At 43.2% G+C, this 19,167-nt stretch overlaps 1 protein-coding gene across 1 annotated transcript; it reads right to left on the bottom strand.

The window, feature by feature from the left end:
- Nucleotides 1-11,386: 11,386 nt before the first annotated feature.
- Nucleotides 11,387-18,250, bottom strand: B2M (beta-2-microglobulin). Its single transcript, XM_016192943.2, has 4 exons — nt 18,094-18,250; nt 13,697-13,972; nt 12,709-12,736; nt 11,387-11,684 (listed from the first exon to the last, which is right to left on the bottom strand). Exons 1-3 carry the CDS (start codon nt 18,206-18,208, stop codon nt 12,723-12,725), a joined length of 405 nt encoding a protein of 134 aa, XP_016048429.2. The 5' UTR covers nt 18,209-18,250; the 3' UTR covers nt 11,387-11,684; nt 12,709-12,722.
- Nucleotides 18,251-19,167: the final 917 nt, after the last annotated feature.

Genomic DNA, 19,167 nt, shown 5'->3' with positions numbered 1-19,167 from the left:
CCCTGGTGGCAATAAAAATAAAATTTACACAAAACCACATGACACCACCTGGACTTAGTCACAAGCGCTGGAACCTGGTGAAGCGTGGGGCCTAGAAGAAAATGCGAGGTGCCCTAAGAAGGAGGCAGTGCCGACCTATTAACAGCTACACTTTTCCCCATCCAGCTATCCTTCACCTTTGCCTGCCCCTCCTCCTTTAAGCTGCACCCGGCCTAAAATAACCCCGGGGGCCAGGCCTGGAAAGCAGAACTCACCCCACCCCTCCCGCAGCAACCCTACCCGGGCGCCCAGCTGCCGGGCGATGGACTAGAGACTTTGCCCTGTCGCCCAGCCCTGCCCGGGTAGGAGCCAGCGACAACAGGGCGGGAGGCAGGGTCTGAGAGCAGGGCCCAGGGGCCTGGCTGCACTGGGCCAGGAAGGACCCCCAGGGAGTCACTGGGTCGAGAAAAGTCGGCGGTTAGAGAGCAAGAAACAGGAGAAGGGGATGCGGGAGTGGTACTCACACGGTGAACTCGCGGAGAAACAGAAAAACAGAGCCAGAGTCACCAGGCAGGCAGGCAGCCTCGGTGCAAATTTCTCCACCATGATAGTGAACCCACTAGGCTAGCTTCTCGGCTGACCAATCAAAACCCGAGCTCAGTGTGGTTAGTCATCAGTATCTGGGTATAAAGCACCGTTCCCTGTTTGCAAAGGGGACTTCCCCAGTTCTTTCTCTACAGTCTCATGTTTTCCGAGAAAGGGGAAGGGCTGACGCGCAGTTTTTGGGTTTTTTTCTACCCTGGTGAACAGGCCAACAATTACTCACTCTAGAAAAGTAGTTCTCCATAAGGCAGTGCGGCTCTCTAGAGATGTTTATAATCAGGGCTTCACAATGACATATAAAAAAATGTTTGATTTTTCATTTATTTTAAATTACTCCCTGACTTTACAGCCCGAAGGAAATCTATAATACTATACCAGAGGGGGGGGGGGCTGGTGGTGGGGGCATCTGTTTGAGCACACACATCCAGTGCACAAGCAAGGACCCAGGTTCAAGCCCCTGTCTCTACTTGCAAGGGGGAAGCTTCACAATAAGTAAAAGCAGCGCTGCGGATGTCTATCTCTCTCCTCTATCCATCTCTATCCAAAATAAATTTAAAAAATTTTAAAAGGAGTGAGAAATACCTTACTAGACCCATAAGCACTCACTGGCAGAATTTCCCAAGAAGGTAACTACCAGGCAACTCGAAGGAAGTTTGTTTGGTTTTTGTGTTGGTTGTTTTACCTAGAGATCGTCACCATTTCAGAGAACCACACCAGAGCCAGCAGTACAATATCTGAATCTGAGTCATCAGTAAAATTCTGCTTTCACTCTTCCGTACATTAGTTCACAGAGAACACTGGGCTAGTTGCAAACACCTGGCACTTGATTATAACCGTCAGTTCAGCCACTGGTGTTCTAAACTGCTTAATGTTTCATAATCTAAGTAGTGAAGAAGCATCATGAGGCAGTTATAAAAAAAAAAAAAGGAGATGGTGAGGGTCGGGCAGTAGCACAGCAGTTAAGCGCAGGTGGCACAAAGCACAGGGACCGGTGTGAGGATCCCAGTTCGAGCCCCCGGCTCCCCACCTGCAGGGGAGTCACTTCACAGGCAGTGAAGCAGGTCTGAGGCGTCTTTCTCTCCCCCTCTCTGTCTTCCCCTCCTCTCTCCATTTCTCTCTGTCCTATCCAACAACAATAAAAACAAGGGCAACAAAAGGAAAAAAATAAATAAATGTTTAAAAAGTTTGAGATGGTAGAGGAAAGGAAGAACAGAGGGATAGGACTGGAGTTGAAACCTCGCCTCCAACAGTCTTGGGGACTAGGAGTACCTCAGTTAACCAAGTCTGAGCTCTTGAGTACTGATTCTCTATCCTAGTAGTCACTAGGGTTCCAGTACACAAGTTACTTGTTTACTCTGCTAATTCTAGTCCGTGGCTAAGAAGGAAAGAGAGGCCTAGAAAGGATAAGAGATTTGAAAGATAAACTCTGTTACAGGCAGGGCTAGAAGATTCTGAAAATACAACTAGACTTCGTGAATTCTTGAACAAGATCTTTCCCAGAAACCCTAACAGTGACTTTACCTAAAATGTATTTGAGAAAGAATTTCTTCTGTGATTTGCTTTTTTTCATCAGTTCAATGCCAGTTTCCCTTTGTGTGGCATGGGAGGTGGCACCATGGAAAAAGCATGAGGTCCTGGGTTTAGTCCCCAGTATATACAAACTGTGGGATTAGGATTCAAACTCAAACTTGATTGCCGTGACACCTTAATACTCGCCCCTTAGAAACTTTCAACTTTTGATAAAGATTTGGGGTTATGGGGCCTGGCAGTGGCACAGCTGGTTGAGTGCACATGTTACAATGAGCAAGGACTGGTGTTCAAGCCCCTGACCCCCAGCTGCAGAAAGAAAGCTCCACAAATGATAAAGTAGGGTTGCAAGTGTCTCTCTGTATCTTGCTCTCTCTACTTTGCCCACTCCTCTAAATCTCTCTATATCTCTATCCAGTAACAAATAAAATAAAATAAACCAACATTCCACCACACAGAAAATGTAAGGAAACAAAAAAAGTAAAAGAAAAAAGAGTTTGGGGGTTGTGCAGAGACTCAACACAGGAAGTTAACAGGAAAGGCCACAGGTGCAGATAAGATGCCTCACCCAAATTCTCTGAGCCCTTCCTTACTCTGCCCTTTTCTTTTCTTTTTTTATTTTCTTTTTTCTTTTTTTTTTTTGAAGATTTCCTTCAGGCATTAGAGTGATCTGGAAATACCCAGGAGTTTTAAGTTTCATCCCTCTTCACACTTGTGGGCAGCCTATAGACAGAGACAGTGGTGTGGAATACTATAACCTATCTCCTCTGTTCCAAGGCAGGACAAAGTCTGATGTGTGTTCTTAGTTCTGGAGTTGCTGGGTAAGAACAGGCTGAGTGTGGGGCTTCTGAAATCACATCTCAGTTGGCTTCTTCCTACCCCTAAGCCTATATTCCCCACTTCCTTACTGCTTTCTCCCAGAAGCCCTTTATTTCTCTGCCTTTTCTTTTTCTTTCTTTTTTTTTTCCTTTTAATTCAAATAGTCATTGCGACATTATTCATAGTAACCATCAAAGGGAAAACAGCTTAGTCCCTGTCAACTGATGAATGAGTAAACAGAATCTGGTGTATCTATATAATGGAATACTATTTTTTTTTCAGTAGAAAGATAGTATGTATATATACTGCACCATGAAAGAACTCTAAAAACATGTTATATGAGACAAAGTCAGTCTCACAAAAGGAAAGTGAATGTGATAACATGGATAGAAAATAAGGGTGCAAAACCGTGTTTGTCTGCATAGGCGCTAAAGGCCATTTAGAAATTTGTAACATCATTTTGGGCTATCAGAATTCAATGTTACTTTGACAAAAGCTTCTGGTTGCCTTGGCACAGCCAGACCAAATGACTGCACCAGTGGTACAGGACCCATGAGGCTCATGTTCTCCTATCCAGAATTGACAAATATTATAGAAGCAGAAAATGATTACCAAGAGGTAGATGGAAGAAAGTCCATCTTTGACTCAAAGCCTGCTTCTGCACAAACTCATCCTAAGATGCTCACTGAGTTTTCAGATGACAAAAATGCTGCGCAAACTTGCAGATAGCTAAAGATACCTAGAAAGCTATTATACTTGGGGCCAGGTGGTGGCAAAGCCCTCACATTACAGTGTGCAAGGACCCAGCTTCAAGCCCCTGTAGGGGGAAAGCTTCACTAGTGATGAAGCAGGGCTGCAGGTGTCTCTCTGTCTCTATCCCTATTTCCCCTTCCCCTCTCAATTTCTCTCTGTCTCTATCCAGTAATAACTAAATAAAAATACATTTTAAAAAAGGAAGCTATTAGGGGCTAGGTAGTGGCGCACCTGGTTGAGCGCACATGTTACAATGCTCAAGGACCCAGGTTCAAGCCCTCAGTCCCCACCAGCAGGGGGAAAGCTTCACAAATGGTGAAGCAGGGCTGCAGGTGTCTCTCTCTCACCCTCTCTCTCCTTCCCTTCCCTCTTGATTTCTGACTGTCGCTATCCAATAAATAAATAAAGATAATAATTTTTTAAAAATGAAAGCTATTACATTTCAAATATCACTGTGATATTGTGTGGCAGCAAGAGTCTTTCCAGTTTGTTCTAAATGAAAACAGTAAAGAGGAAGTGGTCCCTGCGAGAGCAGAAGCCTGCTCTGAAACCTGTGTTCAGTGGAGTCTGTCTTTTTTTTTTTTTTTAATATTTATTTAAAAGAAAACACAAGTCGAACCTGAAATGGAATTGGAGTATTACACCAAAGTAAAAGACTCTGGGGTGGGTGGGTGGGGAGAATACAGGTCCATGAAAGATGATGAATGACATAGTGGGGGTTGTATTGTTAAATGGGAATCTGGGGAATGTTATGCATGTACAAACTATTGTATTTACTGTTGAATGTAAAACATTAATTCCCCAATAAAGAAATAAATTATTTTTAAAAAATTTTTTAATATTTATTTAATTTATTTATTCCCTTTTGTTGCCCTTGTTGTTTTATTGTTGTAGTTATTATTGTTGTTGTCGTTGTTGGATAGGACAGAGAGAAATGGAGAGAGGAGGGGAAGACAGAGAGGAGGAGAGAAAGATAGACACCTGCAGACCTGCTTCACCGCCTGTGAAGCGACTCCCCTGCAGGTGGGGAGCCGGAGCTCGAACCGGGATCCTTATGCCGGTCCTTGTGCTTTGCGCCACCTGCGCTTAACCCGCTGCGCTACAGCCCGACTCCCGGAGTCTGTCTTTTACAGATGAAACGTCTCCTCATTTTCAGAATCTTATTTTTTTTCTTTGTGGGTAGCATTTGTTAATGGTTTCAGAGACTTTTTTCTAATCATCTGTCATGGAAGACCAAAAAAGATGAATAACTTTCATGCCTGAGGTTTTAGGGTTCCAAGTTCAATCCCCAGAACCACTGTAAGACAGAGCTGAGCAGTGCTCTGGTCTTTCTCTTTGTAGCTCTCTCTCTTCCTCTCTCTCATTAAAATAAAGTAAGTAGGGGGTCGGGCAGTAACGCAGTGGGTTAAGCACACATGGTGCGAAACACAAGGACCCTCGCAAGGATCTGGGTTCCATCCCCGACTCCCCACCTGCAGGAAGGTCGCTTCAGAGGCAGTGAAGCAAGTCTTAGATGTCTCTCTTTCTCTCCCCCTCCCTGTCTTGCCCTCCTCTCTCCATTTCTCTCTTTCCTATCCAATAATGACATCAATAACAACAATAATAACTAGAACAAAAAAAAAAAGGGCAACAAAAGGGAAAAAAATAGCATCCAGGAGCAGTGGATTCATGGTGCAGGCACCAAGCCCCAGCGATAAGCCTAGAGACAAAATAATAATAATAAAATAAATAAAATATATTTTATATAAAAAATAATATCTAGGATGCAAATATTGGTCTTCAGTTTTTTCCCTAAAAGTCTGGAGTCCAAGAAGACATAACGCTAGTTTTTGCCCCTACAATTTTGATAGCTAAATAACAGAAAAAGATATTTACTTTATTAAGCAAATTCCTTGAGTTTTTAACCTCTAATTTATAGTATAAGAAAGATGAGGGAGTCGGGCTGTAGCGCAGCGGGTTAAGCGCAGGTGGCGCAAAGCACAAGGACCGGCATAAGGATCCCGGTTCGAACCCCGGCTCCCCACCTGCAGGGGAGTTGCTTCACAGGTGGTGAAGCAGGTCTGCAGGTGTCTATCTTTCTCTCCTCCTCTCTGTCTTCCCCTCCTCTCTCCATTTCTCTCTGTCCTATCCAACAATGACAACAACAATAATAACTACAACAATAAAACAACAAGGGCAACAAAAGGGAATAAATAAATTAAATAAATATTAAAAAAAAAAAGAAAGAAAGATGAGTGGGGCTGGGCGGTGGTACACCAGGTTAATCGCATGTAATACTAAACTCAAGGATCCTAATTCGAGACCCCGGATGCTCACCTGCAGGGGGCATCTTTCTTCAGAAGCATCTTTCTCTCCCTCTGTCTCTCTTTCCCCTCTCAATTTCTCTCTGTCCTATCCAAAAAAATGAAAAGAGAGAAAGAGAGAGAGAGAGAAAATGAGTAAAAAGTAAATAATCTGGGGGTCGGGCAGTAGTGCAGCGGTTAAGCACACGTGGCACAAAGTGCAAGGACGGGCATAAGGATCCCAGATCCAGCACCTGGCTCCCCACCTGCAGTGGGGGGGTCGCTTCACAAGAGGTGAAGCAGGTCTGCATGTGTCTTTCTCTCCCCATCTCTGTCTCCCCATCTCTCTCAATTTTTCTCTGTCCTGTCCAACAACAACAACAGCAATGGCAACAATAGTGACAACAAAATGGGGAAAAAATGGCCTCCAGGAGCAGTGGATTCATAATGCAGGCACCAAGCCCCAGCAATAACCCTGGAGGGAGAAAAAAAAAACAGAGTAAATAAGCTCAAAGATGTTGAAAGAGTCATTGCTGACAAAAACTAAAAAAAAAAAAAAAAAAAAAAGCCAGATCTCTGTATTGTTCCCATTTGTATCATATTGTCTTTAGGAATAGTCTTTTAAAAAGTGAGATATAAAAAAAATTAATATTTAAAGGAGCTAGAGGATAATGTTAATTTGTCCTGTGGGGAGTGGCCCTGACATGCATGGGTCCAGTTTCTAGCCCCTGCATCACAGACAAGTGCCACAGCACTGTATGGGACTACCACAGCAACAGGGGAAGCTGTGGTACTATGTCGAATCTGTCTCCATCAGAAATAAAGTGAATGAAAAAATTGCCCCATGAGCAGTGAAATTGTGCATGCATGAGGTCCTGTATTACCAAAAAAAATGTTTTTTATATTTAAAAAGCCAAAAGTACCGTTACCATTTTAAAAATACTAATCTGAAATACTAACCACACCTGAGGTGCTTAACTACAGTGATGCACCAGGTTAAGCCCACGTAACACCACGTGCAAGAACCCTAGTTTAAACCCCCACTCCCCACCTGCAGGAAGGATGCTTCATGAGCAGGGAAGCTGGTCTGCAGGTGTCTGTCTTTCTCTCTTTCTATCTCCCCACCCCTTTCAGTTTCTCATGTTTGAGTGGTAGAATTAACTTTTTTTTCTTCTTTCCTGTTTATATAAATTACCATTTGGGGAATGAAAAAAAAAAAGAGGAGGGGAAGGGGGAAAAGAAGAAGAACTTATATTCAAATAATAGAAATTGTAGTTGGTGTATTGCACCAAAGTAAAAGACTCTGGGGCGGGTTGGGGGGGAGAGTACAGGTCTAAAAAGGATGACAGAGAACCTAGTGGGAGTTGTATTGTTATGTGGAAAACTGAGAAATGTTATGCATGTACAAACTGTTGTATTTACTGTCGAATGTAAAACAATCCCCCAATAAAGAAATTTAAAAAAATTGTATAGGAAGGAGCTACATGGAAAAAAAAATTGTGAAAATCCCAGGGGTGTGTGTGGTGGTACACTTGTTTGAGCACACACATTACAATGCACAAGGACCCAGGTTCAAGCCCCTAGATCCTACATGCAGGGAGGAAGCTTCACAAGCGGTAAAGCAATACTATAGGTGCCTCTCTCTCTTTCTCCCTTTTTCCTCCTTCCCTTTCCATGTCTCTGTCTCTATCCAAAATGCATGGACTATTTTAAAAATTGTGAAAATTTCAATCATATAGAAGTGTAAGTATGTAGAATAGTATTAGAAAAGTCTGCCTTCATTCTCCTACCATCTTATCTCCCCATCACTAAGTAAACATTATTAAGAGATTGTTGTATATGCTTCTGGACCTTTTCTTATGGATATGCCTGCTTACAGAGTTTGAAAATAGTAATATATATTATTTTTGTTTATCCTGCTTACAATAAAAGATTTTAAGAACTAAGGTATACATGCACGCGCACACACACACACACACACACACACACACACACATCTCAACACTGGAAGTTCCATTGTCCTTACATAAGAGACTCTTTTATGTCCCTCCACTTCCCCTTCCTGTTTCACCCAGTAAACACTGTAGCTTTCAGAGTCTAAGGATCACTTTGATTATTTCACAGAGTTTAAGAGTCAGCTTGGTTATTATTTTTTGCAAGTTCATTTTTTTTTTTTGCTTAGTTATAAACACCACGTGTGTGACACTCTCTAGCAGTTATTTTTCACTTCCTTGTTTTATTTAGCATAATCACCTCCAATTCTATCCATTTGCTCTGAAAAACATGATGTCATCTGTTTTTAATGCAGAGTAGTATTCTACTGAATGTACATCTCGTAGCTTCTTTTTTAGATTTATTATTATTTTTTAAATCTTTTCCCTTTTTTTGCCCTTTTTTATTGTTGTTGTACTTATTATTGTTGTTATTGACGTTGTCATTGTTGGATAGGTCAGAGAGAAATGGAGAAAGGAGGGGAAGACAGAGGGGGGGAGAGAAAGACAGACACCTGCAGACCTGCTTCACCGCCTGTGAAGCGACTCCCCTGCAGGTGGGGACCTGGGGGCTCGAACCAGGGTCCTTACGTCAGTCCTTGTGCTTTGTGCCATGTGCGCTTAACCCACTGCGCTACTGCCCGACTCCCTTCACAGTTCTTTATTCAGTCATCTATCGATGGTCATTCAGGTGGAAAACCAGGGTCTGGTGAGACGTGCATTGTTGCATGTGTCTCTCCTCTCTCCCTCCATCTCACCTTGTCTCGCCCTCTATCAAAATAGAAATTTAAAAATGACTGCCAGGAGCAGTGGACTTGTCGTGTAGGTACTGAGTCCCAGTAGTAACTTTGATGGCAAACAATAACAATAATAATAATGATGATGGCTTCCAACACATATTTTCCCTTTTGTGGTGCCAGGGAGCAAATCCAGGGTCCAGTATGATCTCTACCCCTGAACCACCTCCTTAGCCCAATTTTTACTCTATTAATTTTAGAGCAAAAGAGAGACCAAAGCACTGAGACCACTGAGCTACACTTGTATTGTTGTTTTTGCTTGATGTCACAGGCCCTCACATGTTCTGCTCCATTGAGCCCAGTCCCTACAGTGTGCATGTTCTAAAATCCATTATTCTTTTTAGCAATATAGCTTGAGAATTCTCCCATCTCCCTATCAAGTTATCTAATTTTTTATTCCTGACACTGAGACTTGTGTAATTTGCATTGCAGTTATATCTAATAAACTCTGATCCTACTTTTTTTTTTTTTATCTTTTCTACTGAGTGCACTGTTAAAACAGCTTTTCAGAAAACGACATGAGAACAGCAAGTCCATTATCCCTCCTACCCTATGGTTTTGTTAATTAATCCTTTCTTAAATAAAAAAAATTAAAAAAAAAAGTCCATTATGATTTAGCTCGTTGTATCCAAATTTGGCTGCATACTAGATTACTAGATTTAAATAATATTGCGAAGACATGCCCACAAAAACCTGGATGTGGTGTTTGTTTATACCAAACTTATTCACAATTGCCAAAATTTAGAACAAAGATGTCCTTCCGTGGATAAACGGACTGTGTACATCCAGACTACATTGACAATCCTTCCTAGCCAACTGAATCCACATGGATCCCAGTCACTTTCAAAGCCAGCAACAAGCAGCTCCTGACAGCTTTCAACCTGACGCTGTTGACTGGCTATGGAAGAAGGGCAAACGCTAGAAGAAGAACTACACTAAAATGAAATGAGCTACCAAACAGCTGGTGAGGTGGCTCTGTGGGGAAAGCACAGGACCTGTATGTGCGAGGACTCCAGTTCGATCTCTGGCACTAAACATGTCAGCGCTCTGGCCAGTCTTTCCCTCTGAGGCTCTCCCTTTCCCTCTAACACACACGAAACAAATAACTCTATTTTAAAAATATGAAACCAGCTATCAAGTTATGGAAAGACCGAGGGGAGAGTAGCCTAAATGCATAGTACTAAGTGAAATAAAGTCAGTCTGAATCTACATGCTATATGACTCCAACCTCATGTATAATAAGACAACCTCATGTGTGGAGACAGTAAAACTGATTGCTCGGGATGGGTGGGAGGTGAGTTGGTTGAATAGCGGAGCGTTGAGAATTTTTAGGGCAGTGAAATACACCTGCAAAGAAAGACAGCTGCAAATCTGCTTGACCACTTGTGAGCTAACCCCCTCCCCCCACAGATGAGGGAGCAAGGGTCTTGAAACAGAATCCTTGAGCTGATCCTTGCACTTCATACCATATGCGCTTAACCTGCTGTGTTACTGCCAGTCCCCCCCATACTCTTCATAATTTGTCCTCCATGCCTGGAAGCCCCAGGCCCCCTCACCAGGCAGGAGAACCACTACCTGCCAAGTCTCAGCTCAAGTAAATGACTTCCCTAATTCCTACCTAAAGTTTTTGTTATTTTCCAAACATATTTTCCTGCCACCTCACTGGACATACTCTTGTGCCATCTACTCCCACCTTGCATTAGGTAAACTTTTTCAAAGAAAGGGAGAGACATCACAGCACTGGGGTGTGTGAGGCTGTGAATGTCAAGCACAGTGCTGTGTTTTATTCATCTTCAGAGTATCTAGCATGAAGGAAATCAAATTCATGGTCATATAAAATGCACAAAGCTTGTCATAATGTATAAGCTTATTTCTTGGATTTGTTTAATCTTGTATGCTTTTATTGACAGTATTACCTACTGCTTTCTAAAATATTAATCCCATCAGATACTGCTGCTCCCTCTTAACATCTACATATTCCTCATGGTTTGACGCAGGGAAAAGTACTCCAACTAAAAGACAAATGGCTGTCATTTTAATTCAGTTAACTTCTCAGGAGACCCATTCCTCATCTGTAAAATAAAAGATTGCTGAGGAGTCCCCCACTGTTGAGCCACACCCCACACACCAACAATTTATACTCTTCTCCAACTGGCGCATTTCTGTTTGAAAATAAAAAGGTGGGGCCGGGTGGTGGCGCACTTGGTTGAGCACATGTTATAGTGCACAGGACCCGGGTTCAAGCCCCTGGTCCCCACCTGTGGGAGGAAAGCTTCACAAGTGGTGAAGCAGGGCTGCAGGTGTCTCTCTGTCTCTTTCCCTATTTCCCCCTTTCCTCTTGATTTCTGGCTGCCTCTATCCAATAAATAAAGATTAAAAAATTAAAAAAAAATAAAAAGGCATGAGAAGATGTGGCATCTAAGGAAAAGAGCCTATCAAGTTTTCACAACTATATTAATGAAACAAAAATGAAATCAAGTTATAGAGAACCATGTTCCTCTTTAATAGTTTCTTAAATATAAATTTGATACAACAAATTGTTTTATCTATTAAAACAAATTTCAATAATTCTGGCAGTTGTCTTTCAGAGCATTTCCCAAAATTTCTAAGCCAAGCTTACAAAATGAAGGCCAACTCCAACATGCAGAACTATTTTATTATTGAATTTTATATGCAGAAGAGGCTAAAGGGTTCAGATTTGTCTAAAACGTTGGCATTGAACATGAGAATTCTGTCTACTCTACTTTGAAGCTGTCAGAGCCCCTTACAGGCTAATTACTTGGGTCAAATGTGGAGATAGAGGCTAAAGTGGAATTATACAGATATTTGTGTTAACTTCAGCATTATTGGCTAACTGGTAGGCATAAAGCATTATAACAGAGAAGCACTAGAAATATATTCTTCTGCAGTTGGTATAATTCAAATCTTCCAATCTGAAAATAAAAAAAAGGTTTATTAGCAAATACATTCTTTCATTTGAATTAATCTGAAAGTACAATCTTGTACCATCAAACTTATCTAACTTCTGGTGTGTAAGTCATTGTTTGTTAAAACAGTAGCTACAGACAATATTCCAGACCAATTTCATACCCCATTAGTTTATCTTCTTAGTTATCCCATAACCTTAAATACAAGAATGCTAGTCTTAAGAGTTCAGACCCTTGCACTTCTGCTAATAACTTCTATTCTGGTAAATCACCCAAACTCTCTCATGCTCTCTCAAATTAATTTCCCTGTCCCAGAAAGTAGTTAGATATTTGTGTTTTTGTTTGTTTGTTTGTTTCAGTATAAAGGTACCCACAGAATAGAATTTCACTGAAAAGCTGATCCCTTTCTACCTCTGGACAACTGAAGAGACTAAGAAATGCAACCCCCCACTCTTTCTTGCTGCTAGAGAGCCTTCTGTCAATCGTGGTATCTTTGAGTTACAACCATGTAGTCCAGTTCTCTCTGCTAGACTGGAAGTCTCTTGAAAGTAAATACAGTACCCACTACTTCAGTCTAAGACCAGACAAGAGATTGAAGGAGGGGAGAACTACAGCACCAAACTCCCCTGTCTCTCTGACTGAATAATAAAACTGCTATGCAAAGGAAGACAGTGGTTCATTTTTTTTTTTTTTGGAAAGTGCAGAGAAATCCAATATAGAGATTAAAATAGAAAGATCAAATGCTCACAAGTAGCGTGGGATCAGTTAGCTACTTGTAACTGATGGTAACACACTGACAGCTCCTCCACCCTCCTTTGGAGCATCAGTGTTGCTACCAGGGCTACACTTATGACCATAAGCCTTCTTTACTCCACTTCACAGCACAAGGAAATATACCCCATAGGACTGTCCTTCACCTGCTGAAATGCTACTCATACTGGTGTTCCCAATATAATGAGTGGTATCATGTTACAGCTGTTAACTCCCAGGATAGTAAAACAAGAAAGCATTTTCTTAAGTTTAGACCTACCTCCATGATTCAGGTTAGTTGTCAGGATCTATTAAGAAAGAAAATAGAAAAAAAAAAAAAAAACCCAGTAAGTTTCACTCTTAAAAATACTAAGAATTGGGGCAGGGTGGTGGCCGCACCTGGTTGAACGCATGTATTACAATGCACACCTTCAGAGGGAAAGCTTTACAAGTGGTGAAGCAGGGCTGCAGGTGTCTCTCTGTCTCTCTCCCCCTCTATCACTCCCTCCCTCTTGATTTCTGGCTGTCTCTATTCAATAAATAAAGATAATAAATAAAAAAAATAAAATAAAATACTAAGTATGAAAAAAATGTCTAAAATCATTGTGAATAAAGCTGGAATAGCTGTCCCTAGCCATGAGCACGTTGCTTAGAACTACCCAGGGGGAACTCACTGCAACAGAGCTGGAGAGCACTGGGGGAAGTCCAGGGTTGGACAATCAGTGAGACAGAGACTCGTTGATCCTAAGCACCGGTGGCTCTGTCAGGAAAGCCAAGGAAGGTGATAACTAAGAAGCCTTTTGGAGTGTTGTGTGTATCTGTGCAAGTGCTGCTGTTACTCGCTGCTCTCACTGCAGGGAATTACGGTTTCAGGAACCAAGCTGTGCAGAGGTCTCTCAGAAGGTGACATTAATCGGAACTTTAATATCATCCCCTAATAATCCCAATATGCAGACTTTAAAAAATATCTAGGGGAGCCAGGTGGTGGCACACTTGATTGGGCACATATATTATAGTGCAAAAGACCTGGGTTCAAGCCCCTGGCCCCACCTGCAGGGGGGAATGTTTCATGAGCAGTCAAGTAAGACTACAGGTGTCTTTTTCCCTGTCTCCCTCCTTCCCTCTCGATTTCTCTCTGTCTCTATTCAAAAATAAACAACAAAAAAAATTAAATATATATATATATTAAGAAATACATCCAGGTGGTATTAGAGTGTGGCTATTCAAATACAACTGGTAGCAACTAAAGAAAGAACTTGAAAACTCACCCCATTCAACGATCATGGGCTCTGCGAGAGTTTCATGAGTCACACGGCAACTGTATTTATCTTTTCCATTAGGAGTGAAGCTAGAATGAACCAGAAGATAGAAAGACCAATCCTTGCTGAAAGACAGGTCTGACTGCTCCGAGGTCATTTTCTCCCCATTCTTTAGAAGTTCAATTTCAATCTGAGGTGGATGGAACCCAGATACATAGCAGTTGAGGTAATTTGGTTTACCATTCTCTGCTGGGTGACGTGAATAAACCTGAACCCTTGGAGAACCTAGGAACATCAGAGAAAGACAAATGAAGAATTCCAGGATATTTAATTTGAGGTTACCATGGTCTAAGCTAGGTCAGGCATCAACTATAAAATTTTCATCATCCACACTTAAAAACAATGAACAGGGAAGTCGGGCGGTAGTGCAGAGGGTTAAGTGCACGTGGCCTAAAGCGCAAGGGCCGGCTTAAGGATCCTAGTTTGAGCCCCCGGCTCCCCACCTTCAGAGGAGTTGCTTCACAGGTGGTGAAGCAGGTCTGCAGGTGTCTGTCTTTCTCTCCCCATCTCTGTCTTCCCCTCTTCTCTCCATTTCTCTCTGTCCTATCTAACAACGATGACATCAATAACAACAACAACTACAACAACAATGAAAAACAACAAGGGCAACAAAGGGGAAAATAAATAAATAAATCTCAAAATTTTTTTAAAAAAAGTAAACAGAAGGTGAAACCTGGACTGGGTGTGGCACATTGCACCAAAGCAAAGGACTCTAGGAAGGAGGGAAAGGGACAGGCTGATGTGATATTAGGGTCCTGGTGTGTCTCTCAGACACCAACCAAGAGGGAGATGAGAGGTTGTGCCTGTGTGTTAAAGACTATACTGTATCTGGTGGTGGGAATTGTGTGGCGTCTGTACCCCTCTTATCCTATGGTTTTTGTCAGTGTTTTCTTTTTATAAATAAAAATTTTAAAAAAGAAATTTAAAAAGACTATACTGTAAACCACTAACCCCCCCCAACAAATTTTTTTTTAACTTCATCATCCATTTCTCCCAATTTATATTTAAACTCTAGTCAAATAGGCTTCTTCCTATTTTTTCAAAAAGACTACATCATTGTTGCAGGATAGACCCTGACTCAGTATCTCTCCCTGCAAATGCCTTTGAAGGTTTTTTTGTTTTTGTCTCCAGGGTTATCACTGGGGCTCAGTGCCTGCACTACAAATCCACTGCTGCTGCTGGAGGCCATTCCCCCCCAACTTTTGTTGCCCCTGTTGTTACTACTGCTGTTGCTATTGGATAGAACAGAGAGAAATCCAGAGAGGAGAGGAAGACAGACACCTGCAGGCCTGCTTTACCACTTGTGAGGCGACCTTGTAGGTGGGGAGCTGGGGGCTCAAACTAGGATCCTTGTGCCAGTCCTTGCACTTCGTGCCATGTGCACTTAACCCACCGTGCTACCACCCAACCGCCCCTTTTTTGCCTGACCTCCCCCTTTTCTTTCTTCTCTTTAAACTATGTTTACTCCTTTGCTGGTTCCTGTTCCTGTTTAGGTGCACACTCATCTGACTTCCCAATATGTATGCTATTATACCATGCCTCAGTCCCTTATTTTACCTTTTTATTTTTATTAATTTTTAAATATTTTTTATTTTATTTTTATTATCTTTATTTATTCATTGGATAGAGACAGACAGAAATTGAGAGGAAGGGGGAAAGAGGGAGAGAGACAGAGAGACACCTGCAGCTCTGCTTCACCACTTGTGAAGCTTTCCCCTGCAGGTGGGGGACCAGGGGCTTGAACTGGGGTCCTTGCACACTGTAATGTGTGTGCTTAACCAGGTGCACCACCGCCTGGCCCCCTATTTTTATTGTTTTTTAATATTTATTTATTGTATGTTAGATAGAGACAGAGGAAAATTGAGAGGGAAGGAGGAAATGGAGAGAAAGAGAGAAACATTTTCAGTACTGCCTCGCCTATCATGAAGCTTTTCTTCTGCAGGTGGAAACCAGCAACTTAAACCTGGTGCACCACCACCCAGCCCCCAGCCTGTATTTTATTTTCATTCTACTTTTTTGTCACTGTGGTTATTACTAGTGCTCAGTGCCTGCATGATGACACCACTGCTCCTAACAGCCATGTTTTTCCTTTTGATGGTGAGAGACAGAGAGGATGAGAAACAGATAGGGAGACTGAGACAGAGAGAAGGAGAGAGTGTCTGGGAGGTGGCACAGTGGATAAAGAACAGGACTCTCGAGGTCCAGAGTTCAATCCCCAATAGCACATGTACCAAAGTAATGTCTGGTTCTTTCTCTCTCTCTTGGCCTATCTTCTTCATGAGAAAATGACAAGATACCCACAGCACTCCTCCACTGCTTGTGAAGCTTCCCCCCTGCAGATGGGACCAAGGGCTTGAACTCAGGTCTCCATACATGGTGACATGTGTGCTCTACCTGGTATACCACCACCCAACCTTCATGATGAATGGTAGAGCAGTACTGTGATGTCTTTCCTCCTTTTTCTCTCCCTCTCCCCACAAAAAAAAAAAAGTCTGTAAAGTGCAGAAAAATCCAACAGCTGCAAAGCCCCAGAGAGAATCCTGGTGGCAAAACAAACAAACAATATATATATATATATATATATATATATATATATACACACATATATATATACACACACATATATATACACACATATATATACATACATACACACACACACACATATATATAAAGTTTTTGGTTTTCCACCAGGGTTATTGCTGGGGCTCAGTGCCTGCACTATGAATCTACTGTTCCCAAGGGCCACTTTTTTTCATTTTATTGAGATAGGACAGAGAGAAATTGAGAGGGGAGGATAAGATAGAGAGGGGGAGAGAAAGATAGATACCAGTAGACCTGTTTCACGGCTTGTGAAGTGACCCTCCTGCAGGTGGTGAGCCAGGGGTTCGAACCCAGCCAGATCCGTGTGTGGGTCCTTGCACTTAGTACTATGTGTTTAACCCGGTGCACCACCACCCAGCCCCTATATATCATTTAGTAAACAACTTTCATACTCACCAGCAAATATGGTGATGAATAGAGGTTCTTTATTTTGTAAATAAGTTAAATATTATATACTTTTCCCCCTCATAATCAAAAAGTATGGTTTCACAGAATCTTGGGTGGGGATAATGATGAAAGGGTCCTGTATATTGCCCTGTATAGACCTTGTATACTACAGGGTATTTAGGGCAGCTCAAGGTCTGTGGTGTTCCAGACAGAAAACCAAGGTAACCATCTTGATGACTCTCCATCAGTTGTTTTACAACCTCTCTGACTTAGCTTTTTCAAAACTGAAAGTAATGGCTTTGGGAAAGAACCAGGCAAAGAGCCAGAGAAGAAAAAGTACTGGGGTGGGGTGGGGAGGATGGGGACAGGGAAGGCTATGGCCACCTAGTTTGCTCCTAAAAAATCTAGAAAATTCTGAAAAACATTGAGGATTACAGTCAGAAGATGCACACACACCCAACCCCAAAATGTCCTGCCCAGGCTCTAAATAACGACCATTGGATTTACATCCTAGGCCCATTTCAGAGTTCAATCACAGTAAACACACAACAGGCACTGAAGCTGTCAATCACAGGAAGCACTGGCGGGTGGTGGGGGTTGGGGGGTGATCTTTTTTTTTCCTTCGTTTTTTTATTTGTGATTAATAGTTGGTTTACAAGATTGTAGGATTACAGTGTCATCTTAGTTCCAAACCAAAACCACCACCAAAACTCCGTGTCACCACCCTCCCACCTCTCAGAAAAAACATGTCTTATTCAAAGCGGCAGGCAACGGGAGCAAAGAGAGCTCATCTTTTTGTCACAGCGGTTTGAAACTCTCTCCAAAACCTCCAGCGTCGCCAGCGGATTCCTTGCCTAGACGCTGGTCCCGTGAGCGTGGGGAAGGGAGCAGAACAGGGAGCCTCGCGGAGGGCTTCGAGGGAAACCACAGGGAGGGGCGACGTCTCCGGGGAAGCCGGGACACGTGCCCCACCCACACACCGCCCCCAGCCCACGGGGGCTCTGCGGGCAGCTCAGCACCCACTCCGTCCCGACTGCGCCCAGGGTGCGAAAGGTCGGGACCCGGCGAAAGATAAACCTTCCCCCATCGGGTTCCGCAACCGGTCAAAACTCGGAAACTTTGAACCGACCTTCCCTGGCTCCTCGCCCTCCCCCCGCCCCGGCCCCCGAGATGAATAAAAAGAAGTTTTTGCCTCTTGCGAACTAGCACCCGCCCTCGGGACACCCCACTGCCTCTCCAGCCGGGACCTGGGAAGGAGAACTTGAGTGTGACACAGTCGGGGAGTGCAAAGAGTGCCCGTGGGGAAAGGAAGGAGCGAGAGAAAGGAAGGATGCATGGAAAGGGGTGACACTCACGTTGCACGGCCTCCAGGACGGCCAAGGAGAGCAGCAGGCCCAGCGCCACAGTTGCCAGACGACCCATGGCTCCTGGTAGAGTCAGCTGCGGTAATGGGCGCGAAGGCTCAAGCATCCACTTATATACCCCACATTCCCGACCAATCAGAGTGCCGCGCGGACGCACCGTCACTTGTCTCCAGGTGCGTGACGCCTGCCCAGGTTAGAAAAGAGCTGTGGGGTTTTCAGTTTCATTTTCTTTTAAATCTCATGATGCTTAAGCAAGGTTGAACCCGGTGGGTTTTCGGTTTGTGATTCCTTACCTTCACATCTTGTGCGCGAACAGCCCCTCCTAGAACTTCAGAAAGTTAAAGGCTCCATTTTCCTGCGCCCTGGCTCCATGACAGGCCAGCAATGTTTAGGGACTTGCGCACGATGCCCGGCCAGCTCTGTCTAGAATCTACAATTCTCATTTGAAATGAAGCCCAGCAAGATTGTGAACTGAGGGTGAGCGCCAGTGAGCAGAAGAGCTTGGTTTAATAGTAACAGCCGGGGGAGAACAGACTAGGGTTTCTGGGTTCTTAAGCAAAGGAGAAAAAAAAGTTTGGGGGGAGGAGGGAAGGTGTTTAGGGACAACTCAGGAAACGCTGGAGGTCCGGGAGGTGGCACAGTAGATAAAGTGCTGGACTCTCGAACATGAGGAAACGCTGGAGACTCTTCGGAAAGTAAACGAAATGTTTAAAAGCTCAATTACTGGAGCCAGGCGGTGGCGCAGCGGGTTAAGCGCACATGGTGGAAAGCGCACCGACCGGCATCAGGATCCCAGTTTGAGCCCCCAGCTCCCCACCTGCAAGGGCGAAGCAGGCGGTGAAGCAGGTCTGCAGGTGTCTTTGTCTCCCCCTCTCTGTCTTCCCCTTCTCTCTCCATTTCTCTCTGTCCTATCCCACAACAACGACAGCAATAACAACGACGATAAACAAAAAGGGGAAAAATTTTAAATAAAGTTAAAAAAAGAAAGCTCAATTACTAAGGAAGACAGTTTGCCTGGACTCTCTTGCTCTCTGAATCTCTTTGAGGAGCAGTTTCTTTTTGGAA

This window comes from Erinaceus europaeus, chromosome 16 (assembly GCF_950295315.1).
Source record: "Erinaceus europaeus chromosome 16, mEriEur2.1, whole genome shotgun sequence".
Classification (NCBI taxonomy): Eukaryota; Metazoa; Chordata; class Mammalia; order Eulipotyphla; family Erinaceidae; genus Erinaceus; species Erinaceus europaeus.
The sequence above is the reverse complement of the archived record's forward strand: the minus strand, read 5'-3'. Positions and strand labels throughout refer to the sequence as shown.